General features: G+C 43.9%; 1 protein-coding gene across 1 annotated transcript; it reads right to left on the bottom strand.

Annotated features, from left to right (window-relative positions):
* Window positions 1–3,828: 3,828 nt before the first annotated feature.
* On the bottom strand, window positions 3,829–24,901 carry LOC139471328 (degenerin-like protein del-10). Its single transcript, XM_071253646.1, has 10 exons — window positions 24,702–24,901; window positions 12,990–13,157; window positions 12,665–12,829; window positions 11,747–11,874; window positions 10,989–11,170; window positions 9,089–9,242; window positions 8,612–8,668; window positions 6,521–8,042; window positions 4,683–4,774; window positions 3,829–3,932 (listed from the first exon to the last, which is right to left on the bottom strand). Exons 1-10 carry the CDS (start codon window positions 24,899–24,901, stop codon window positions 3,829–3,831), a joined length of 2,772 nt encoding a protein of 923 aa, XP_071109747.1.
* Between the last annotated feature and the right edge of the window lie 609 nt (window positions 24,902–25,510).

Raw genomic sequence — 25,510 nt, 5'->3', positions numbered from 1 at the left:
AGTGGCCAAATGGCCGAAGGCGCAGGATTTAGGATGGTTAGGTTCGAATCCCGGATTTACCCCGATTATGACCCCTGCGACCTGTTGTGAAAGTCACTATGGGGCTCTGGACACATACAAGTTGTGATATATATTTAAGACACGAGTAAACGTGTAAGGTTTCGAAACAAAATGATGTTTGTTTATTGTTAAACGCCGCACTCAGCCATATTCCAGCTATATGACGGCAGACCAGACAATCCAGTGATTGACATAACGAGCATTGATTCATTGGGATACGGCGACATGCATCAACCGCGTCAGCGGGCCTGACGACCCAATCCCATTAGTCGCCTCTAACGACAAGTATAGTCGCCTTTTACGGCAAGCATGGTTTGCTGAAGGCCTATTCTACTCCGGATCTTCACGGGTCTGAAACAAATGAAAGGAAACGAACTCGTAGTCGAGAGCGATCGGCCCATCCGTTTGGCTAGCCCTAACTTTCCACAAGAGAACGAACAAATCAACGGATGGAATGCAAGTAGTTTATTTCACGGTAGATGATGATAACGCTGTGTTTCGTCGAGTGATCATTGAGACAGCTGTAAATAAACTAAGCGGCAAAAGAAAGTATAGGTTGGCAATTTGTAATTTTCCTAAAAACAGCGATAACTAGTGGAAAGGGGGTATTGGGAATATGACTGCCCAGGAACAGGTACCAAAAAACACCTGACCCGAACGCGCCGCCTTTGACGGCGCTCGTGCGGTGACAAAAAATGGTGAAACAGGTTCCCCGCCTATGGCATAAACTGCACGTGCATGTTAGCTGTATAATTGCGTTCGTCTGCAGGGTTTAACCACACGTGATGAAAGCACACAAAAGAAATGCCACGACTGTCACAGGAAAAGAGAGAGAGAGACATCGGTATGGCCGAAATGGGGGCAACACAGGTTCAAATTGCCAAAAGGTTTGGTTGTACACCATTGACAGTAGCCAGGCTGATTCAAGGGTACAGGCAGACAGGGAGGACACAGGACAGGCCTAGAACCGGACGACCCCAAATGACAACACCACTGGGAGACGGTCAGATACTGCTCATTCACCTTCAAAACAGATTCGTTACGGCGACGTCGACGGCAACAACAGTGCCGGGACATCCCATTCCGAGAAATGGTACTGAGTGCTCAACATCGACGCTCGAGAATACGATGGGCGAGGCAGGTTCGACTCTGGCAAGTGAGAAATTGGCGTCGAGTGTTGTTTACTGATGAAAGTCGGTTTAACGAGTTTATCGACGCAGAGGGAAACGTTTGGCTCCGGCGTGTATTCGAGAGGTCTATCCATTCGGCGGGGGAGGTGTCATGGTGTGGGGCGCTATTTGTGGAGATCAGAAGACTGATTTGGTGATTATACAGGGAAACCTGACCACTGTGCAGTACAGAGACCAAGTGTTGCAGCCAGTTGTGCTTCCGTTCTTACAAAACCAACAGCATGGGACATTGTTTCAACACGACAATGCCAGGCCCCATACTGCAAGACTGACTCGGAACTTTCTAAACCAGCAGAACGTTGACGTTTTGCCCTGGCCTGCCCACACACCCGATATGAATCCTATTGAACATCTGTGGGAGCATCTTCCCTGACAGATTAGAGCACGCCATCAGCCTCCCGTCAACAGACAAGAATTGCACCAGGCCCTGAGAGACGAGTGGCAACGGATTCCAGTCCACGTCATCAGAAGACTGAAGTCATCGATGAGGCGGCGTATCACAGCATGCATTGAGGCAGCTGGACATCACACACGCTACTGAAGGCAACTGTGTCGACAATAACTTGTAGTGTGTCTGACAATTTTTGGTGACGTTTCAGACAACTTTTGAAAATGAAATTTCTTACCCCACCATTGTTTACCTTGAGCTTACATTACCTGTGACTGCACAATTTCATTCAAACTGTGGTTGATCAATCATTTGTTACCCCTCCCTAGATTATATTAAAATTTCACAACAAAACCTCTTCTTGTTATTTTTTTATCGATCATGGAACTCAACCTATACTTTCTTTTGCCGCCCAGTTTATATACACTGACTGAAGACTGTGGGGTAGTCAGTCATTCAAGTGTCTCCGTCACAAACAAAAAGAAGCTCACAAACACATAGGAACCTAACATTTGTTCCATAAATACTGGAAAAATATATTTTGTATCATGTTATAAAAACAATTATTGCTGGATATTCTGAAAAAAAATGTTGTGAAAAGATATCAAATTGTTCGGCTCCTGCTGTAAATAAAATAAGTATTTTGTTTCCAACAAATTCTCATGCCCCCTGGAAAAGTGGTATTGACACCAATGGACGGATTTGTTAAAAGTTATATATCTCAAGAGAGCGATTGTTACTGACCATAAAGTACTCCTCTTACATAATTGTCAGATAAATATATTATGGAACATGACATTCAGTGAGGCTTAAGGAAAAATAGATTGTCTCAGCATGAGTGAGAGCAATGGATGGATCACAGTCAACAACGGAATATTTACACACTATGAATACACAATTCCTTTAAAGAATTGGTCAAATGTAACAAATGTTATATTTGCGATACCACGTCTTTAGTGAAGAACAAATTCTAATACTTTTTGGTACCCATTCCATCCGGGATTCGAACCCACACTCTCAGAGTAAGGCACCTAATCACCAGCACACAAAGTCAGCGATCATAACCCACTCGGCCACCGACGATCCCTCGTAATGAAACTGCGACAACTGGAAGGACAACAGATCACTTACATAGTGTCCATCTCTGAAAGCCCCGTGAAGATCCGGGGTAGAATAGGTCTTCAGCAACCCATGCTTGCCGTAAAAGGTGACTATGCTTGTCGTAAGAGGCGACTAACGGGATTGGCTGGTCAGATGCTCATGATATTAATCACTGGATTGTCTGGTCCAGACTCGATTATTTACAGACCGCCGTCATATAACTGGCTTATTGCTAAGTGGTGCGTTAAACAACCAACCAACCAACCACCTCTGATAGGTGGAAAAATTGGCACGGCTCCAATGGCCCATGAATAAGATTAGATCGCTGAATTTGTGTGCTGGCGATAAGGTGCCTCACTCTGAGGGTGTGGGTTCGAATCCCGGATTGAACATGCACCACTGTGGTCAGTTTAATCTAGTTGGTATCCTGAGAGTGCTTGTTGCTCTTATCATCATACTCCAGCTATATCACCACGGCCTGTGAACACGCAGAAACCGGTGGTTGATAGCACGATAGCTAAAAAGGATAGAATTATCTCTAAACCGCCCGCATGTTATCAGAAATTATAACTAAAATGGATAGAATTATCATTTAACCGCCCGCATGTTATCAAAAATGAGCGGGCCACTGTAACTTGATTATGCCCTCATATTTCTTGACGACGGGCCAATATCACGCCCGTTGTAAGGTGACGTCATAGGATAGAGATAGGTGACGTCACGTTCAATAGTGACGTCATCTGGTTTGTTCTATGACGTTCCCATATTTGTAAAAGTGGGTCAGTGACATTCGTGATGATTGCAGTAAATGTTTCAAAACCGGTATTGTTGTTTCTTTTTATTTTATAACAAATTCTATCCATTTCAGTTATAATAACGGTAACGCTATTTTTCAGGGCATTATCATTTGCAGACGCCCGCGGTCTTTTCAACTGCCCTCCTTCGTCCGGCAGTTAATGGAAGACCTTGGGCTTCTGCAAATGATAATGTCCTTATAAATAGCTTTACCCTTACAATAGTACATTGATATACACATGCCACATGGTGATCAGACAACTTAAAGCTCTGTACTTTCCTCAGCCATCGGTCTTATCGTGAAGAGTTTATTGCTTGAAACATGACGAGGTCTAGGATTTCGACGATGGTGAGTACGCTGGCTCCAATGAAGAGGCCCATGGATCCCCCGATGTCGCCTGGTATGAGATAACATTGAAGTAGGTGTTAATAATAATAATAATAATAATAATAATAATAATTATAATAAACCAGAAAACATGATAAGCATAGAACGTCAGTCTCGATTCATTCAAACTTTGTTTGTTTGTTTGTTGTTTAACGCCCCACTCAGCAATATTCCAGCTATATGATGGCGGTCTGTAAATGATCGAGTCCGGACCAGACAATCCAGTGATTGACATCATGAGCATCGATCCACGCAATTGGGATACGATGACATGCATCAACCAAGTCAGCGAGCCTGACCACCCGATCCCGTTCGTCGCCTCTTACGACAAGCATACTCGCCTTTTACGGCAAGCATGGGTTGCTGAAGACCTATTCTACCCCGGATCTTCACGGGTGTCCATTCAAACTGATGCCATACAGCATGAAAGGCAACTCAATGATATGAGTGGATCACTGAAAATCAGTGATAAAATAGCTGAAGGAATTTCTATAGATTTATAATCCGAGTTATTTCAATATTGAATAAAATACTGTTAGACTTGTCCTTTTGTTGGTAAACACCGCAGTATGTTATGGCGGCCGCTTGTACAGTAATCGAATCTGGATCAGATAAGCCAGTGATTAATATTGTGAACAACGATCCACACCGTCAATCAACTAAGTGACGCAGTTACCAACCGATCCACAAAGACGTCACGTATAACGAGCATGTGTTGGTGGAGATCTAACCAGGAATGACCACAAGGAACAGTACTCACAGAGCAGCGCAAACACGTCATAGGCGATTTGCTGGGTGTGCTTTTCAAAGTTGAGTTGACGGTAATAGACGTTCAACTTCAAGAAGTTTTCCCTAAAAATAAACAGTTGTATAGCAAGGTTATACTGAAAAGAACTTTACCATCGGTTTTCGCCTTGTTATATATAGATAAATTGTCTTTCTTTGGCGACTTAGTCCAGTATGGGGCGGTCGGGTGGTCTAGTGGTTAAAGCGTTCGCTCGTCACGCCGAAAACCCGATTCGATTCCCGACATGGGTACAATGTTTGAAGCCCATTTCTGGTGTCCCCCGCCGTGATATTGCTGGAAAATTGCTAAAAGCGGCGTAAAACCACACTCACTCACTCACTCACTCACTTACGTAGTCCAGTATGAGCAAGAATAACACTAAGTCACTGGTTGACAAGAACTTGACCCTTTTAATGATAACAGTTATGTGAATGTTGTTTAATATGTCGGAAAAGGGACAGCAAAAAGTGAAGCGGCTGGTTTAGTTTGTTTGTTTGTTACTTAACGCCGTACTCAGCAATATTCGACCTACATCAAGGACAATACAGTGATTGGCAACATGAGCATCGATCCACAATTGGGAGACGATGTCATGCATTAACCAAGTCAGCGAGCCTGACGTTGATTTGGGAACAAACGAGAGCAAGAATGGTGCCGACAGAAAAGGAATCAGAACTTTGGGATTCGAACCAGCTCAGTGCCAGATGTTTCCCGAGGGAGAGGGTGGAAAAACAATGACACATGATTTGTAAACACCTTTGGATACATACATTGATCGTAAAAGAATCGTTATTATTCACACTTCATTACTAGCTGCGGTAAGGAAGTGGTAACTTTAGTACCGTTTTGCGAAGCCTACCGGACAATGATCTGCTGTGACATCATTACACATTACGTCGACAATGCTGTTAATATTACTTCAAAAATGTTGTGGAGCTGTTGTAAATATTAATATATGTATTATAAGGAATTATCCTATTACATGTTCATGTGAATTTTTATTTACTCACTTACCTTGTGAAAATACATTTGCGTAGCACAGACACCATTGTTAATGTTTGTTTAATGACGTCACAATAATAATGACGTCACATGATATTGGCTATTAAGGTACTGCTTCTTTACTACAGTGTATTATAAAGTATGGATGACATATCTTACATTCGTTTGTGCATTTCAATAAAATGAAAATCGTGTTATTTCGTTTTATCTTACCCTTCTTCGGGAAATACAAACAATATGACACCCGTTTAGTAAATCAGTAGGTCACACACACTTACTCGTATATTTCATTTTTTCTGCAAGTAACGGGTAGATAGACAGTACCTTAAGTCTTGATCTCTTGGTGGCAAAAAAGAAGATAAGCAAAACATATTACATAGTTAGTTTTTCTTTTCACTTTTATCATTCTTCTCATTTGGCCGAAAATTATTTGAAGCAACTGTCGACATCGTTGAGAAAAAGTAAAAACAAATATCTATTCAATTAAAATCCAAACATTTTGACATTCATGGCACTAATATTACTCAAAACAACATCGGTCGCTCATAATGTCAATAAAATGTCAGTTTAATTAAGTATGTATTTGAACCGGTTAGACTTGGTAGTGGTTGTGCATATTATTCTAACCAGGCTGGTTCAGCTATCAGGTCCAGCGTTACGTCATCTGTGTCACAATTGTAAGAGTTCACGCAGAGAGAGAGAGAGAGAGAGAGAGATTTGAGAGTCCAATTTCCAATTTTTCTCCGCCCCCACAGAATATCAAACGGTCGTCCCCATGATCGAATTTATTGAAAATTTGAACCACTTACTTCACAAACGTTGAATCCACGTGACTACTGGCGTGGAATTCCTGCATGTGATCAGTGAGACTCTCCAGACTCAACAGGAACGCCTCATCCTTGTTATCGAACCTACACTGAACGTCAATCATGTCCCGGTGATCGAGAAAGCTGTCCCGAATCTCCTGAATCACCTCCGAGCTGTTCCTCAAATATCTGCTGATATTCTTGTTCCTCCAGTAAGGCATCAGGTCCACCTGCTTAAACGTGAAGTTCCACATCTCTTGATATACCACAGAAAGCTTCTCCCAGCTGTCGTAAATATTCTGCCCTCGGGCTCTGACAGTCCCGAAGAACACATTTAAACTGTTGACACTGTTCTTAACAGCTTTTGATCGGAAGAAGCGTGACACAACCTCCAGGCTGATGTTTCCGTAGTTCAAGTAGTCATCACACATACGGGTTCCATTCTGTATGTCCTCCAAGGACAATAGGATGTTTTCGATTGCATCCTCCACGATGCCCATATACTGTAAAGTAAAGTCGCGGGCCTTTGCAAAGTCCGTTTTAATGAATGTGAAATCCTGTTCTCGTTTATTCAACTGTGTGACAATCCAATCAATGAAATCCTTAAAGAAGTGGCTTTTACTTTGCAAATACTGTCTGCAGTTGTCAAGAAAGTGTATGTTGGCAAAGTATATTAATGTGCCATTTACAGTTCCATTCATAAATGCTGATTCAGCAAGGTTTTTGTATTCTTCCATCCAGACAATCATTTTCTTGATATCAGTCGCAACTCGAGAGGACCGTGTCCTGATAGTCCAGGACCTGCGGAGCGACTGCTTAATCATCACTTCAGGGATGAGAAGGTAGCTATCGCTCTGATTGAATTTTCTGAACCGGTAGTTAAAGATTGGTGTTGCATTGAGATAACTTGACAGAAGCTGGGTGTGATTTTGTAGTGCTCTTCTTGCCATGTCTATCCTTGCATCAAGCTGATTCTTGACGAGGATGTAGATCATCTTTCTCACAGAGCTATCCGTGATCTCTGGATCAGCCAGTTGATCAATTTTCCTTTCTACGCTGAAGGTGAACTCCTGAACCCCGTGTGCAATCACGGAGAACGTCCTCTCGTTCATGGCATCTCTAGCACGTGCAAGGTCCTTCAGATGAATGTAGTTCTGGTACTGAAAATACATATAGGTCTCGTTCCAGTTCCACAAGAAGTCTTCGGAGATATTCAGGAGTTGTCTCCTCTGCTCTATGACCTTGACCTTTAGTTGATCCACAATCGCGTGTCTTAGCATCTTGAATTTCTGGTCCAAAGTTTGTGCTAGTGTTCGAAGCTCTTCAGCTTTGTTGCTTTGTAGACGATGAGTGATGTCTCTGGCATTCTGGTATTTCATTTTAAGGGCGGATCTGTTTGTGTTGCTAAGGAAACGGTCGATGACGAAGGTGGAGGTCGTGGCGTATGATACAGTGGAATCAAAGAGAGCGTAGTTGCATGGAACAGGGCAGTGACAGTTCTGTTGCACAGACTCGCGAATCTCCACTGTGAAAAAATCAATTTAAGATGTCAGTCTTCAATGCAATAAGACCTGTGTCTCTCCTTCGCATAATTTGAGTGAGTGAGTATGGTTTTAGGCCGCTTTTAGCAATATTCCAGCAATATCACGGCGGGGGACACCAGAAATGGGCTTCACACATTGTACCCATGTCGGGAATGGAACCCGGGTCTTCGGCGTGACGAGCGAACGCTTTAACCACTAGGCTACCCGACCGCCCCTTCGCATAATTTGATGTGTCCTACCAACCAGGACCCCGTTCCACAAAGCGATCTTAGCGCCATGACTGTCTTAAGTCAGTGTTAAAGAAAGGGAGTTACGATCTACTTAGCGCTAAGATCGCTTTGTGGAACAGGGCCCTGAGCTTCTTGTATATACAAGCACTGATTAAACTATTACATATGTTTCTAAAAACGGAAAATGGTCTCTTTTATGGCCATTTGACTTGAATATTAACGCATTGATAATTCAGCGATAATCTACCGAATTGTATAAAAGAGCCACGCTAATGCTAACTCAGAAAATCGGTATCCAAAAGAACAAAATTAAATGTCACCCGCAAAAGGCTTGTAACAACTGTAGTAATCCCCCAGAGTACAGAGCGGGATGTCCTCTGAAAGTAAACGGTAATAGTTAACATACTAACCTGCAATACATGTACACAAGAGTGAGTGATAACGGGATTACGCCTCTTTTAGAAAATATTCACCAATATATGCAGGGGACACCAGAAATGGGTTTCACACATTGTACCCATGTGCGGAATCGAACCCTGGCCTTTGGCGTGACAAGCGAACGCCTTAACCACTGTGCTACACCTCAGGGTGAAGATTACCTCTTTGTTATTTTCATATACACGAGTCTGAATATGAACTAATTCACCCAAAATTATACAATCACTGCAAAACTTTAATTTGAAGGTATCCCTGAGATGGCCTAAAAGTTTGACCAGTTATGTGGTGCATATATTCCTCAAGGCTTTAAATGAGATAAGCTGCACACCCCTACATTGCATATGGTATGGTCCTCATACCTTCCGTTTCCGGCATATAGAACAGCCTACAGCCACACTTCTCCGCTAGTTGTACCATGGCACATTCCACCTGGCATGTCTCGATAGAGTAGTGAGGGAAGTACTTCAATGTAGGGTGCTGACATTCCCCGTGAGGCTTGGGAAGATTATGAATCTACAACAGAAAGTATTAAATTGCAATAATTTTCTAATGTAACGTTTACTGATACACGGCTTTTTCATTGGACAAGAGGTCGGTCACATGACCACGAAATTGAAGTTCATAAGTGTACGATCGACACATTTTGACGTTCGTGCGTTTTTCACGAAACTGTAGTCTTGAAATGACGTAAACACTGACGCACTACTTCCACATCCCTGAGGAAACCTCTGGGAATTCCCAAGCACGAATAGAAGCATTGATTCAGATCATTTAGACCCTTTAATCTTAAACTCAGCATTTCAGCATACATTGGGATAAACGTTTGATATGCCCGTTGAAGGATATCCTCGCTGGGACCAATCCTAGTGAACAAAACGAAGAAATGCACTTCCAAACTATCGTTGTATATATCGAGTCGATCAGTGTCTAGACTCACCGTGACAGTCTACAGCAATCTATGTTTTAATTTAGTATCTATTTGATAATCCCCTTTCAATGATCGGACAATTGATCACTGATGACTAACACTTGTAATCGCCACAGGTTCATTAATAACTTCGGAAGTCTCTCCCGTCACGTTTATCGTGTCGGCCATTTTGACGTCTTGTACTTGATGTAAATGTATTACGATGCGCTGCCATTGTGACTGACTTACTGAGGGAGTTCTAAACAGACCTTTCTCATCTAGAAATGATATTATTTGAATATATTTGTGGTAAACAAACTCCAAAAGATGTCACTGTGAGCATGCATACGCTCATGCCACCTCTCCTTTGAGAAACTACTTCATTCCGCGATACAGCTAGTTGTTGTATGGCTGTCAGTGTAAACAAGATGACACACCTACTAAATAGAATTGTGTATAGATCTACATCCTTCGAGATATAAAATAGCGATAAATGTTTTCATAATAATTGATTTTTACTTTGTGTGAGTTTATTGGAGTATGAACCTTCAGAAAGTGAGGGCCAAACGTTGTATGAACGTCGTCGCAAGGTCCGACGTTCATACAGTTTGGCCCACACTGTAAGAAGGTTCATACTCCAATGAACTCACACAAAGTGGACCCGTGAAGATCCGGGGTAGGAATTTTTAAAAGCTCTTCAGCAACCCATGCTTGCCGTAAAAGGCCACTATGCTTGTCGTAAGAGGCGACTAACGGGATCGGGTGGTCAGGCTCGCTGACTTAGTAGATGCATGTCATCGATCCCAATTGCGAGGATCGATGCTCATGACATCAATCACTGGATTGTCTGGTCCAGACTCGATTATTTACAGACCGCCGTCATATGGCTGGAATATTGCTGAGTGCGGCGTAAAACAACAAACCAACCAACCAACCAACCACACAAAGTGAAAGTCAGTTTTTTTATTAAACCGCAACGTTATTGTATCAATAAAGTCTTACGCACTGTATACAAGGTGTGTTCAGTCTTCTTAAAGGCGCTGTTAGTCGTGGTTTGGAATCAAAGATTCCGATCTTTGGTTTGTCAGCACGATATACTATATTCCAGTGCTCGTGGAACGCAACAAAGTAATACACATCTAAGACCAGCATCTCTTTGATTTTCCCTCCGACAATAAGCTGACACAGCGTGATATAAGATGTTCCTGGGTTCTGAGAGTGGAGGAGTTACGTTTCTTGTCAGTGCAAGGATCCGCTCGGAAATGGTAAATTTGAAATGTCACGACATCGTGTAAGTATGGTAACAAAAGAGGAATACTGAACCCAGTCTTTGAAACGTGCACCTTACTTACTGAGATGAGCTGCATGCCGACAAATGAATGCGTCCCCGTGGGTAGGGCTATGCCGAGCTCCTGCACCTTGGGGAACTGTTTGTGGTCGTGGATGAGGATCTTCACCCCTGCGGCGTCGTGGGGCCCCGGCATGTACTCGTACTGCTCCACATTCAGCGTCAGGGACAGGCCGTTCTCTGCCCCTGGCACATGAATCAGGTTACAATCAATATATGTACGTTGTTGATCATGATGTGTTTGCTTGTTTGTTGTTAAAAGCCACACGAAGCAATACTCCAGCTGCAAGACGGCAGCTATACGATGGCGCACCAGACAAACAAGTGATTGACATCATGAGCATCGATCCACGCAAATGGGATACGATGACATGCATTAACCAAATCAGCGGGCCTGACCACCCGATCCTGTTAGTCGCCTCTTACGACAAGCATAGCGGCCTTCTACGGCAAGCATGGGTTGCTGAAGACCTATTCTACCCGGATCTTCACGGGTCCGAAACAAATGCAGGGAAACGAGCTCGTAGTCGCGAGCGATAGGCCCATGTAAATAAATGAGTGATTTGACCAGTGATTGATATTGTGAGCAGCGTTCCACGCCGTATGGGTACGTTGACACCATCAACCTACTCTCCGAGCCTGACCACCCGATTCCATTAAGTCACCTCTCAAGATCAGCATAGGTTGCTAAGGGCAATTCGAATCCGCAATCCTGGCAATTTCCTTTTACATTCGAAACATTTCAACTGAACATTGACCAACCTGCGTCCATGACACTGAGACGTTCTGGGTAAGACGTGTTTTGTAGGTTGAAGGAGAAACAGATGCCATGGTCACTCACTATCTCAGTGAAGTTGGAGGTCCCACAGGGCTCCCCTCGCCACTGGCAGCTGTGTGAAGGTAATGAATTCATTATTATATAGACACAGATAATGATCACAGCGATACTACTATCGTCGTGTTGGAATTTAGAGCGAGTGAGGTGGGTTTAACACCGCTTTTAACAGTATTCCAGTTATATCACGGCGAGTCAGCTTAATGTGGGAGGAAAGCCCGAAGTGATGCTGGTGTCAGACGTTTACCACTTCGGTGAAACCCACGTGCACGGGTACGGTGCTGACAAACCTAGAAACATAATCGGGGCGAACCGGGATTCGAACCCACAATCATAAGTGTCTGGCGTGCCCAAGGGACGCAACTCTGCACAGCGGATCGCGGCGCCTTAGACGACTGGGCCACCCGTGCCCCCCTATATACAATAGAAGACGAAAAGGGCAAATGTCAACCAATAAAAAAATTTGGGGTAGCTGTTGGAGCTTTTGAAAACGTGACTCAAAGATTCCTGCTCAACTTTATATCATGTTTATTCGGTCAGTGCACATGGCGGGTCAGCTTCATGCGGAATGAGTGTGTGAGCGAGTTTTTAGCTAAAAGCCGCCATCAGCAATACTCCAGCTATATGACGACTGTCTGTTAATAATCAAGTCTAGAGCAGACAATTCAGTGACTGATATTGTGAGCACGATCTACGCGGGTACGATAACATTGAATCAACAAAATGACCCAGCCTGACCACCGATCCATTAAATCGCCTCTAAAACCAGCATAGGTTGGGGACCCATTCAAATCCGGAATCCCCGGAGTCCGTATTGTAAGGTGTCAGCGTTCCAATACGATTACCTGACGATCATATCCTCCATTGTGTGAGCTGTGCTGGTGTAAAGATGCATTAGCGTCATGTTCGTGGCGTTTCTTTTCTCAAGGTCAAGGGCAGACATACGTTTGCCTCCATTAAACATGGCGGTCAGAAATTCATAGTATCCCATCGCTGCTGCTTTGCTTGCTCTGTTCCGAAAGAGGTTTAGGCAAATTATTGTCACGTCACTATTTAAGGTCATTATGGATTTAATTTATGCAACAGTTATACATGTCTTTTAATACCGATCACACGGTGTAAAACAATATGTACGTAGGAAACAAAACAATGATGGGGTTATGCACCTACCGGAAAGCATTCTGGTTGCAGATGGTGACGGTGGGAAAGAAGAGGGTTTTGTTGTAGTTAACGTTGACGTTGACAGTTACGGGGTAGTCGTAGTAGTAGATGACGCGGTCAACAATCTGGTAGCCCATGATGGCCACACACGTCACTGTTAGAACCAGCCATACCAGTCTGGAATAAGAAGAATACTAGAATTGTTTTTTACCAATAAAACCAGATGTCTCCCCCCTTCATTTTTGATACATTAGTTCAAGTTGTAACTATCAATGTGGGGTAACGGGTGGCACAGTCGTCTAAGGCGCCGCGATTCGCTGTGGAGTTGCGTCCCTTGGGCACGCCAGACACCGATGATTGTGGGTTCTAATCCCAGTTCGCCCCGATTATGTTTCTAGGTTTGTCAGCACCATAACCGTGCTCGTGGGTTTCACCGAAGTGGTAAACATCTGAGACCTGCATCACTTCGGCCTTTCCTACAACATTAAGCTAGCAGGCTATGGAATAAATGGAATACTGTTAAAAGCGGCGTTAAACCCAACTCACTCACTACAATAAATGTGTTTGACTCTTTTTGACAGATAAGACTATTGAACTATTGAACAGCAGTCTGGGTGGTTGATTGTATTGTGAAAGTAGCCATACTCATAATAAACAATCATTTGCCTAATGCTTAGCAGAAAGACTCTTAAAAAATTACAGATTACATGGAAACGCAAGCATTTGAAAAAGGCAACAGTAGAGAGATATTATAATTCCATGCAGTAATATTCATATTTGAGAGTTAAGGCTCGGAAACGAACTCTGCCTTCGTTTGAGACCAAGGCAAAACTGTTTCCATGGAAAAAATAAAAATGAAAACTAAAATTGTAAATGGCAGCAGTTCGGATGATGAACAATGCATGTGCCAAGTTTCGTTGAAAAACATTGAACGGTGTTCAAGCTGTTGAGGGCGGTCGGGTAGCCTGGTGGTTAAAGTGTTCGCTCGTCACGCTGGAAGACCCGGGTTCGAAATTAAGCTATTTGTATCATGCCTATGTTTTTAACATCCTCCACAGATATTCTGCATTAGGGTTCAATGATGTTGGATGCATGCAATTAATTAAATGTCCCACAATTTTAGTCACTGGTCTGACTTGGAAGGTTTCAAGGTGAAAATCAGTTTAGTTTGTTTCTATCTTCGTTGTAATAACACGGCAGTATTACACAATGATATATTGGGACAGTTTTAGACACACGCCATTCAGTTTCTCGCACAACAATTCTCAACTCTCAAGGGTGTCACAAAAATATACCATATAGCTGCTGAGGATACTAAAACATCTCAGAAACGGCCACAAGACAACTTTAAGCAGTCAGACCAGAAACTGACTGTGGAGGGACCAACAACTTGACGCCTGATGAAGTGTCAGAAATAAATTCAACAATGCACCTTGGACTAGATTTGAACATTTTGAGAACACTGCGCTCACACTTTAAGAACTTATTTGCTGTCAAGCAGGAGAAACAACCAGATGACACAATGAATAATCCAAAGGTCCAAAGACCCCGAGCAGTGTCAAAAAGTCATTTAATATAACAGCCAGTGGATTTACCATTTTGAGAACCTATTAAATGGCAATTCTAATCCAGTTACCCTTTAGATCTCCTGACGACTAGGGCAAAAGCAAAAGTGGTCAACTTTTCAGATCTAGCTGATTGCCTCCATATGTTTAATGTTTACTTCCATTAGGAACACAACATTTCAGATATGATCAGACAGTAATAAAGTTTTTTCATGAAGCTCAGACTGGGTTCGAACAAGGATGCTCCATCATAGCCAACGTGTTTCATTCGACACACTGGTTCAGAAGAAAGGTAAGTTCTGCCTGTTCGTTGATTTTTAAGGCATTTCACGGTGTAAGCCATGACGTCTGGCTGCAGGTGTGAGAAAGGCATGACCGGAGCTGTCAGAGAGGTACAACGTCTGAAGTGAAGTGGCGTGCAACAGTAGACTGCGATTCCCCTCTTTGGATACGTCCTATGGCGATGTTTCGATCGGCAGCGCTGAGTCTCGGCATTTTCGAACTTGAAAAATGTTGACAATTGAATGACAAATTATTGGTTTATGCTTGCCTTTTATAGCCACTACCACTAGTTCATAATGCCATAAACTTGCACGTGCATTTTGCTTTAATGTTTTTCTCCATGACATTTTTGAACAAGTGTGAAAACAATGCCGTTTAAGACATTGCAAATCGACAATGGCTGCGTTTGTCGAATATCAGGCCACCAACATTTTCCAATAAGATAAGTCCAATTTGTATACCGGAGTTTTTGTGTAGTCAGGTTCCATGAACAACACACTACCTGTGCGTTTCTTTTTTTTGAAGAGTGTATGCTAACTGCAATATTAAACATAAGATGACCCGTGAAGATCCGGGGTATAATAGGTCTTCAGCAACCCATGCTTGCCGTAAAAGCGACTATGCTTCTCGTAAGAGGCAACTTAGGGGATCAGGTGGTCAGGTTCGCTGACTTGGTTGATACATGTCACCATATCCCAATTCCGTGGATCGATGCTCATGTTGTCAATCACTGGATTGGCTGGTCCACACTGGATTATTTACAGCATTTATTTGCGGCGTAGAAAAAACAAACAAATAAACATAAGATATAGCATTACACATAATAAGGCAGTTGACCTATCAGTTCACAACACCGACTAAGGTAAACCATCTTTTGTTTCATCACTGGAGACTTGCAACGTTCGGTGACGAATAAGTTCCACAACATCATGCTTGTTTCATAAAGTCCTCTGAGGAGTGTAATCATGTGTATGTAGTATGTAGCACGGAAACGCTGGGTCTGTTCAGGTTGTCATTGTCATTTCATGAATGCATTTGTTTTCGAACAGGTTTGTTTGGTATTCCCATGGTCGCAATCCTGTGTTACCATTACAAAATAAACCTGTTTCTTGTAATTAAATGCGCTTAAAAAACAATTCTCGTTCTAATAACACAATTTTGTCAATGGGTTTAATTACATATATTTTCCGTTGGTGTTCTCTATGTTATCTCATGGCGATTGTGAGTGTGCAGTGTCAATGTAATGACAGCGAAACAGCCAACACTGCCAAGAGCGAACATAAAGATCAGAGGAAAATATTTGCAACTGAATAAAATCCCTAGACAGTGGTGTTCCCGGGTCGACAATGTCATGAATTATTTACAGTTACCATAACATCCACAAAACAAACCCAGATCAGGTTGTACAAAAGAAATATTCATGACATGCATGAATCTGTGTGATGTGTTACAATTGTCATTGTTACACTAGCCTGCCTTAATGACCAGTGAGACACAACTACGGCTATGTTACACGTGTTAGCCGGGCCCTACAATGACCAGTGAGACACAACTACGGCTATGTTACACGTGTTAGCCGGGCCCTACAATGACCAGTGAGACACAACTACGGCTATGTTACACGTGTTAGCCGGGCCCTACAATGACCAGTGAGACACAACTACGGCTATGTTACACGTGTTAGCCGGGCCCTACAATGACCAGTGAGACACAACTACGGCTATGTTACACGTGTTAGCCGGGCCCTACAATGACCAGTGAGACACAACTACGGCTATGTTACACGTGTTAGCCGGGCCCTACAATGACCAGTGAGACACAACTACGGCTATGTTACATGTGTTAGCCGGGCCCCACAATGACCAGTGAGACACAACTACGGCTATGTTACACGTGTTAGCCGGGCCCTACAATGACCAGTGAGACACAACTACGGCTATGTTACACGTGTTAGCCGGGCCCTACAATGACCAGTGAGACACAACTACGGCTATGTTACATGTGTTAGCCAGGCCCCACAATGACCAGTGAGACACAACTACGGCTATGTTACACGTGTTAGCCGGACCCTACAATGACCAGTGAGACACAACTACGGCTATGTTACACGTGTTAGCCGGGCCCTACAATGACCAGTGAGACACAACTACGGCTATGTTACACGTGTTAGCCGGGCCCTACAATGACCAGTGAGACACAACTACGGCTATGTTACACGTGTTAGCCGGGCCCTACAATGACCAGTGAGACACACCTACGGCTATGTTACATGTGTTAGCCAGGCCCCACAATGACCAGTGAGACACAACTACGGCTATGTTACACGTGTTAGCCGGACCCTACAATGACCAGTGAGACACAACTACGGCTATGTTACACGTGTTAGCCGGGCCCTACAATGACCAGTGAGACACAACTACGGCTATGTTACATGTGTTAGCCAGGCCCCACAATGACCAGTGAGACACAACTACGGCTATGTTACACGTGTTAGCCAGGCCCCACAATGACCAGCGACACAGAACAACAGCTATGTTACATGTGTTAGCCAGGCCCCACAATGACCAGCGACACAGAACATCGGCTATGTTACACGTGTTAGCCGGGCCCCACAATGACCAGCGACACAGAACTTCGGCTTTGTTACATGTGATAGCCTGGCCCCACAATGACCAGTGGCACAGAACTTCGGCTATGTTACATGTGATAGCCTGGCCCCACAATGACCAGTGAGACACAACTTCGGCTGTGTTACATGTGTTAGCCAGGCCCCACAATGACCAGCGACACAGAACTTCAGCTATGTTACGTGTGTTAGCCCTATCCCACAATGACCAGCGACACAGAACTTCAGCTATGTTACATGTGTTAGCCTGGCCCCACAATGACCAGTGGCACAGAACTACGGCCATGTTACATGTGTTAGCCAGGCCCCACAACGGCCAGTGACACAGAACTTCGGCTGTGTTACATGTGTTAGCCGGACCCACAATGACCAGTGACACAGAACTTCGGCCATGTTACATGTCTTAGCCAGGCCCCACAATGACCAGCGACACAGAACTCCGGCCATGTTACATGTGTTAGCCGGACCCCACATAGACCAGCGACATAGAACTACGGCCATGTTACATGTGTTAGCCAGGCCCCACAATGACCATCGACACAGAACTACGGCCATGTTACATGTGTTAGCCAGGCCCCACAATGACCAGCGACACAGAACTTCGGCTATGTTACATGTGTTAGCCAGGCCCCACAATGACCATCGACACAGAACTACGGCCATGTTACATGTGTTAGCCAGGCCCCACAATGACCATCGACACAGAACTACGGCCATGTTACATGTGTTAGCCAGGCCCCACAATGACCAGCGACACAGAACTTCGGCTATGTTACATGTGTTAGCCAGGCCCCACAATGACCAGCGACATAGAACTACGGCCATGTTACATGTGTTAGCCAGGCCCCACAATGACCATCGACACAGAACTACGGCCATGTTACATGTGTTAGCCAGGCCCCACAATGACCAGCAACACAGAATTACAGCTATGTTACATGTGTTAGCCGGACCCCACAATGACCAGCGACACAGAACTACGGCCATGTTACATGTGTTAGCCAGGCCCACAATGACCAGCGACACAGAACTACGGCCATGTTACATGTGTTAGCAGGCCCCACAATGACCAGTGGCACAGAACTACGGCTATGTTACATGTGTTAGCCTGGCCCCACAACGACCAGTGGCACAGAACTTCGGCTATGTTACATGTGATAGCCTGGCCCCACAACGACCAGTGGCACAGAACTTCGGCTATGTTACATGTGTTAGCCAGGCCCCACAATGACCAGCGACACAGAACTTCGGCAGTGTTACATGTGTTAGCCAGGCCCCACAATGACCAGCGACACAGAACTTCAGCTATGTTACCTGTCTTAGCCAGGCCCCACAATGACCAGCGACACAGAACTTCAGCTATGTTACATGTGTTAGCCAGGCCCCACAATGACCAGCGACACAGAACTACGGCTATGTTACATGTGTTAGCCAGGCCCCACAATGACCAGCGACACAGAACTCCGGCTGTGTTACATGTGTTAGCCGGGCCCTACAATGACCAGTGACACAGAACTTCGGCTGTGTTACATGTGTTAGCCGGGCCCTACAATGACCAGTGACACAGAACTACGGCCATGTTACATGTGTTAGCCAGGCCCCACAATGACCAGCGACACAGAACTACGGCTATGTTACATGTGTTAGCCAGGCCCCACAATGTCCAGCGACACAGAACTACGGCTGTGTTACATGTGTTAGCCGGGCCCTACAATGACCAGTGACACAGAACAACGGCTGTGTTACATGTGTTAGCCAGGCCCCACAATGTCCAGCGACACAGAACTACGGCTGTGTTACATGTGTTAGCCGGGCCCTACAATGACCAGTGACACAGAACAACGGCTGTGTTACATGTGTTAGCCGGGCCCTACAATGACCAGTGACACAGAACTACGGCCATGTTACATGTGTTAGCCAGGCCCCACAGTGACGAGCGACACAGAACTACGGCTATGTTACATGTGTTAGCCAGGCCCCACAATGTCCAGCGACACAGAACTTCGGCTATGTTACATGTGTTAGCCTGGCCCCACAATGACCAGCGACACAGAACTTCGGCTATGTTACATGTGTTAGCCTGGCCCCACAATGACCAGCGACACAGAACTTCGGCTGTGTTACATGTGTTAGCAGGCCCCACAATGACCAGCGACACAGAACTCCGGCTGTGTTACACGTGTAAGCCAGGCCCCGGAATGACCAGTGACACAGAACTACGGCTATGTTACATGTGTTAGCCAGGCCCCACAACGACGAGTGACACAGGACTTCGGCTATGTTACATGTGTGAGCCAGGCCCCACAATGACCAGCGACACAGAACTTCGGCTATGTTACATGTGTAACCCGGCCCCACAATGACCATCGACACAGAACTTCGGCTGTGTTACATGTGTAACCCGGCCCCACAATGACCAGCGACACAGAACTTCGGCTGTGTTATATGTGTAACCCGGCCCCACAATGACCAGCGACACAGAACTTCAGCTATGTTACCTGTCTTAGCCAGGCCCCACAATGACTAGTGACACAGAACTTCAGCTATGTTACATGTGTTAGCCAGGCCCCACAATACAGTTGTGTAATATTTAGGGTCAGGTGATTAAATTGAAGCAAAGTTATATAAATAGATAAATTAAAATCCGTTCTCTTAACGTGAGGATGCAGGCAATTAGTTGAACAGCCCGTCATTTAGCCCTATTCGGGGAGTCTTAATTTACGGCGGCACTTAACTGAATTGACTCTGAACGTTCCTCTACTGAAACACAAGGTCAGTCTTCAATTCCGTATCTAAAAAAAAGCAATAAATATTGCCCTTCGCCCCAAAATAGTTTTGCCCTGAACTATTCCACTGTCCTGAAGCCATACTTAACTGGGCGGCAAAGGAAAGTATAGGTCGAGTTCCATGAACGATAAAGAAATAACAAGAAGAGGTTTTGTTGTGAATTATAATATATTCTAGGGAGGGGTAACAAATGATTGATCAACCACAGTTTGAATGAAATTGTGCAATCACAGGTAATGTAAGCTCAAGGTAAACAATGGTGGGGTACGAAAATTCATTTTCAAAAGTTGTCTGAAATGTCACCAAAACATTGTCAGACACACTACAAGTTCATTGTCGACACAGTTGCCTTCAATAGCTTGTTTGACCTTCAGCTGCGTCAATGCATGCTGGGATGCGCCGCCTCATCGATGACGTCAGTCTTCTGATGACGTGGACTGGAATCCGTTACCACTCTATCAGAGCCTGTTGCTCTAATCTGTCAGGGAAGATGGTCCCACAGATGTTCAATAGAATTCATATCGGGTGAGTGGCCAGGCCAGGGCAAAAACGTCAACGTTCTGCTGGTTTAGATAGTTCCGATAGTCTTGCAGTATGGGGCCTAGCATTGTCGTGTTGAAACAATGTCCCATGCTGTTGGTTTTGTAAGAACGGAAGCACAACTGGCTGCAACACTTGGTCTCTGTACTGCACAGCGTTCAGGTATAATCACCAAATCAGTCTTCTGATCTCAAAAATACCGCCCCACACCATGACACCTCCCCCGCCGATTGGATGGACCTCTCGAATACACACCAGAGCCAAACGTTCCCCTCTGCTTCGATAAACTCGTTCTCTGCCGTCATTTCGAAACAGGTTAAACCGACTTTCATCAGTAAACAGCACTCGACGCCAATTTCTCATTGCCAGCGTCGAACCTGCCTCGCCCATCGCAGTCTCAGGCGTCGATGTTAAGCAGTCAGTACCATTCCTCGGAAAGGACGATACGTTCGGATTCCAGCAGCACGAAGTCGTCGTAGTACTGTACGTTGGCTAATGGGATGTCCCCATGCTGTTGCTGCCGTCGCCGTTACGAATCTGTTTCGCAGGTGAATGAGCCGTATCTGACCGTCTTCCAGTGGTGTTGTCACTCGGGGTCGTCCGGTTCTAGGCCTGTCCTGTGTCCTCCCTGTCTGCCTGTACCGTTGAATCAGCCTGGCTACTGTCAATGGTGTACAACCAAACCTTTTGGCAATTTGGACCTGTGTTGCCCCCATTTCGGCCATACCGATGGCTCTCACTCTCTTCCCCTGTGACAGTCGTGACATTTCTTTTGTGTGCTTTCATCACGTGTGGTTATACCCTGCAGACGAACGCATTTATACAGCTAACATGCACGTGCAGTTTATGCCATAGGCGGGAAACCTGTTTCACCATTTTTTTGTCACCGCACGAGCGCCGTCAAAGGTGGCGCGTTCGGGTGAGGTGTTTTTTGGTACCTGTTCCTGGGCAGTCATATTCCCAATACCCACTTTCCACTAGTTATCGCTCTTTTTAGGAAGATAACAAATTGCCAACCTATACTTTCTTTTGCCGCTTAGTTTAGTTCAGAGCAAATCTTTACTTCAGTCAACATGGTGGGAGAGCAACTTCACTTCTTAAATATACACTCAGCCTATAACACATATTTTTCACTTTTTGCATATTACAGCAGCCTCTCAACGAGGAACCATTGGCTTTATGACAACATAATAAGAAAAATAAGTTTAGAATAACATATTATGCATCGTCCTCAGTTCCCCTGGTGATACCGCCGACAGTTGGATGAACCAAATTGGCCTTTTCCTCGTTACGCATGGAAACACTCGAATTTAAAAGTTTGTATATTTATCTCCTAATGATGAGGGAATTATTGAATGTGGCTTCATGCACGTGTAAAATAATATTCCATATCACGGTGAGGGGCACCTGCTAGGCTTCATATGACGTACCCATTCCGAGAACAGAAGCCGAAACTTCGACTTCCCCTCCGCCATTAATGAAGGGGAAACCATTACACGTTTAATGAATTGGTGTGTGTGCTGCAATCTGACTGGTTGAAAAACGTTATTTCAGATATCTGCCGGTATGATTTTGTGTTGACTGCGCAACTCGAAGTGTCGTATTTCGAGTCCTTTAACGACACTCTAACCGATGCAGTGGGGGTCATCATGTATACGGCGTAATATACAATAAAAACGTGAAATAATTCCCCTTCTACAGTGGGGTAACATATTAATTGACGCGTGACGCCTTATCTCTGTACTTATGTCCACAAAGGGTAATGCCCCGGCACAAATTAAAGAACATATATATGTGAATGAGTAAGTTTCGGACATTTCACTGCGTGTAAATATTTTTCTTAACGCCTATTCTTTTTCTTAATCCCAAATTGGAAACATTGGGCTTGGTGAAACGGAGATCATACAAATTCAATATTAAATTTGAACAAAATTAATCAGAACAATTTGACGTCATATTATTCCAGAGTGACGCCTTGGACAAAGGGTGGGGATCACGTCGAGAGAGAGCTATTGAACATTACTAATAACGTTTGCATTTTACAATGTTGATAATCATGTGAAAATTTCAACCAAAAGGGGTATTGGTTGGCTGCGGTAGTCTTCTCTTTGACTGAAAAAGCGTTGAAAAGACATAACCTCATTTTGGAATGCGGTGACGTCAAATATTTCCCCGAGAACCACGAGAAAAGTCTTCCTGTCGAAGACCACTTTTTTACATTTGGCGACTTACACAAAAAAAAAAGGTATTTAGCAGAGAAAGTATCAGTCATCAGGTGATAATACTTCCCAGCTCTGAATCCCAGTAAGCCATGTCCCCAGTACCTCGTTAACAGTACCGCGTTAGGGTCTATACCACTCGCATCCGGCTCGTGGTATAAACCTGAACGCGGGAAGCATCAAACCCCATGTACCCCTCGAACAATTTATGATACCGACATGTTTTAATGTGACATTGTTAAAGATTGATAGAAAACAGCTGTGTCATTGAGCTGAAGTGAATTGAATAAACACCTTACTCTTATTTCCGGCCAACAAAAGCGATGTTATAACGCGTGTAATATAAGTGCTGTGTCAAAAGGAAAATGTACCTAAATGTTACGGTAAATCGCCGAAATATGAATCCTACTTTTATTTCGAAACAACAAAAACAATGCTACCGAGCGTGTAATATAGGCGGGGAAGTCAGGTGAGGTTAAATGGGGTTTAGCGTCGAGTTCAAGATTGTTGCAGATACATAGCGACATGCATACATGCACGTGTGTGTGTGTGTGCGTGCGTGCGTGCGTGCGTGCGTGTGTGTGTTTGTGTGTGCGTAAGTGCCGATGTTATAGTGCTAGCCCACTGAGATACCATACTGCAGTTTAACATAAATACCCCACACAGGTCTACCACTAGACCACGAAGGCGGTCGTAATGAATGCACTGTGTTGAACGGAGAAAATCATGTATACAAAGAAAAAATGTCACGCATCGATGCTTATTTTAAATAAAGTTAACCTGTCAAACTAAAGCAATCTACTTCTAACTAAACTTCTCCGGTGATTTTACAAGATATTACTCATATTTGGACCGACAAAAGTAATGCTATCAAGTAATGCTATCAAGTAATGCTATCAAGTAATGCTATCAAGCAATGCTATCAAGTAATGCTATCAAGTAATGCTATCAAGCAATGCTATCAAGTAATGCCATCAAGTAATGCCATCAAGTAATGCTATCGAGTAATGCCATCAAGTAATGCTATCACGTAATGCTATCGAGTAATGATATCAAGTAATGCTATCAAGTAATGCTATCACGTAATGCTATCAAGTAATGCTATCAAGTAATGCCATCAAGCAATGCTATCAAGTAATGCTATCAAGGGTGCAACATAATCACTGAGGTAAAACAAATTAATTGTTTAAGTGCCCAAAACACACGCGTCGATGCAAATGTTAAACTAAAAATAATCTTCTTCCTACGAAATGCCACGACGCATCTATAAAATTAATCTATTACTCATAATTCGGTTTAACAAAAACGATACTATAAAGCGTATAATTTAAACACTATTACCAAAAGGAAAAACATGTTTTAGTGTTTAAAAAACCACGTATCGATGTTAATTGTTAAATTGTTTGTCATCTCAAACCATAAAAAAAATCCACTTCCTACTAAGTTCTGAGGCTTACATCAACCTAAGCGATGTCACCAATCGCAGAATATAATCACGGTGATTAAAGAAAAGTTACGGTTAAATTTCAAAAACACACTCGTCAATGCCAAAAATGTTTGACCTCTCAACAACAAAAAGTTACTTTCCACTGAACCACAGCGGTGCTATTATGGCGCAAAGATTTTCATCATACATGTACTTCGGGCCCACCAAAGCGATGCTATCAAGCATTTAATAGAGGCTTAACAAAACTATCCTCACCTTCTGATGGGGACGGTGCCTCGCATCCATATGTAACGCAGCCCTTGTAGAGATGTGGTCTGCGTGAAGTCCACCCAGGCGTCACTGCAACAACATTCCACTACATCATTATCTTTGGGGGGATGTTCCGTCCTGTTATAGTTAGTTTTAAATACGTCCTTGTCCCCGCGTAACGCTACCCTGTGACATCGCATGGACATGGCGCTCCGACTGCGCTGAAGGATCCGAGAGATCGTTGCAGGATGTTCCGAATGAATTGCACAGCTGTCGGACCGTACTTCATAATTACGTAGACATGTTTAGGGCTTTTCATTCACAGGTTTCGGCCCCGTTAAACATCATATCGTTAAGGCGTTAAGGTTATGTATATATGAACTTGGTTATTTGTAAATACTTGGGTTGCATGGTTTTTATGTCCAGCCCGCATCGAGCGTACTTTAAATGATAAATGAATACAGTTTATTAATACATGTTACGGGCGGTGCAATAAAGCTTTATGACCATATTCGTGTATTTGCAGTATAATTGAGAGACGTATGTATGTTGACGATCTGTGACTAATCCTCATTTCCTTTACCAGTACTTCCTGTGTTTAATGTCAACAATTAAACACTGATGGGGGAATGATTCAACAGTAATTCATCTGTTTCAATTAAAACACAATATCGCTGTAAAAGGTACTCAAATAACGAATATATACATAGTGCATCCGCGAAAGCAGTGAGCAAACACGAGCGGACAGACACAATCTAGATGAATTGATTACAACAGCGTTTGGGTTAAGTCTGCAGTGGTTGTTTGATGACAAC

The sequence above is a fragment of the Haliotis cracherodii genome, unplaced genomic scaffold, assembly GCF_022045235.1.
Source record: "Haliotis cracherodii isolate W230 unplaced genomic scaffold, xgHalCrac1.p SCAF_22, whole genome shotgun sequence".
NCBI lineage: Eukaryota > Metazoa > Mollusca > Gastropoda > Lepetellida > Haliotidae > Haliotis > Haliotis cracherodii.
This window is presented reverse-complemented; position numbering and strand designations above follow the sequence as displayed.

Bases quoted from the DNA above. Each gene is read 5' to 3' on its own strand.
- LOC139471328 (XM_071253646.1), bottom strand. From the start codon at position 24,901: ATGTCCATGCGATGTCACAGGGTAGCGTTACGCGGGGACAAGGACGTA. The intron at 8,043-8,611 runs GTGACATTTAAT...ATTTTTTCACAG, and splicing joins TTGTTACAAGCCTTTTGCGG to TGGAGATTCGCGAGTCTGTG. The intron at 4,775-6,520 runs GTAAGTGGTTCA...GTTTATTTTTAG, and splicing joins GTGGATTCAACGTTTGTGAA to GGAAAACTTCTTGAAGTTGA.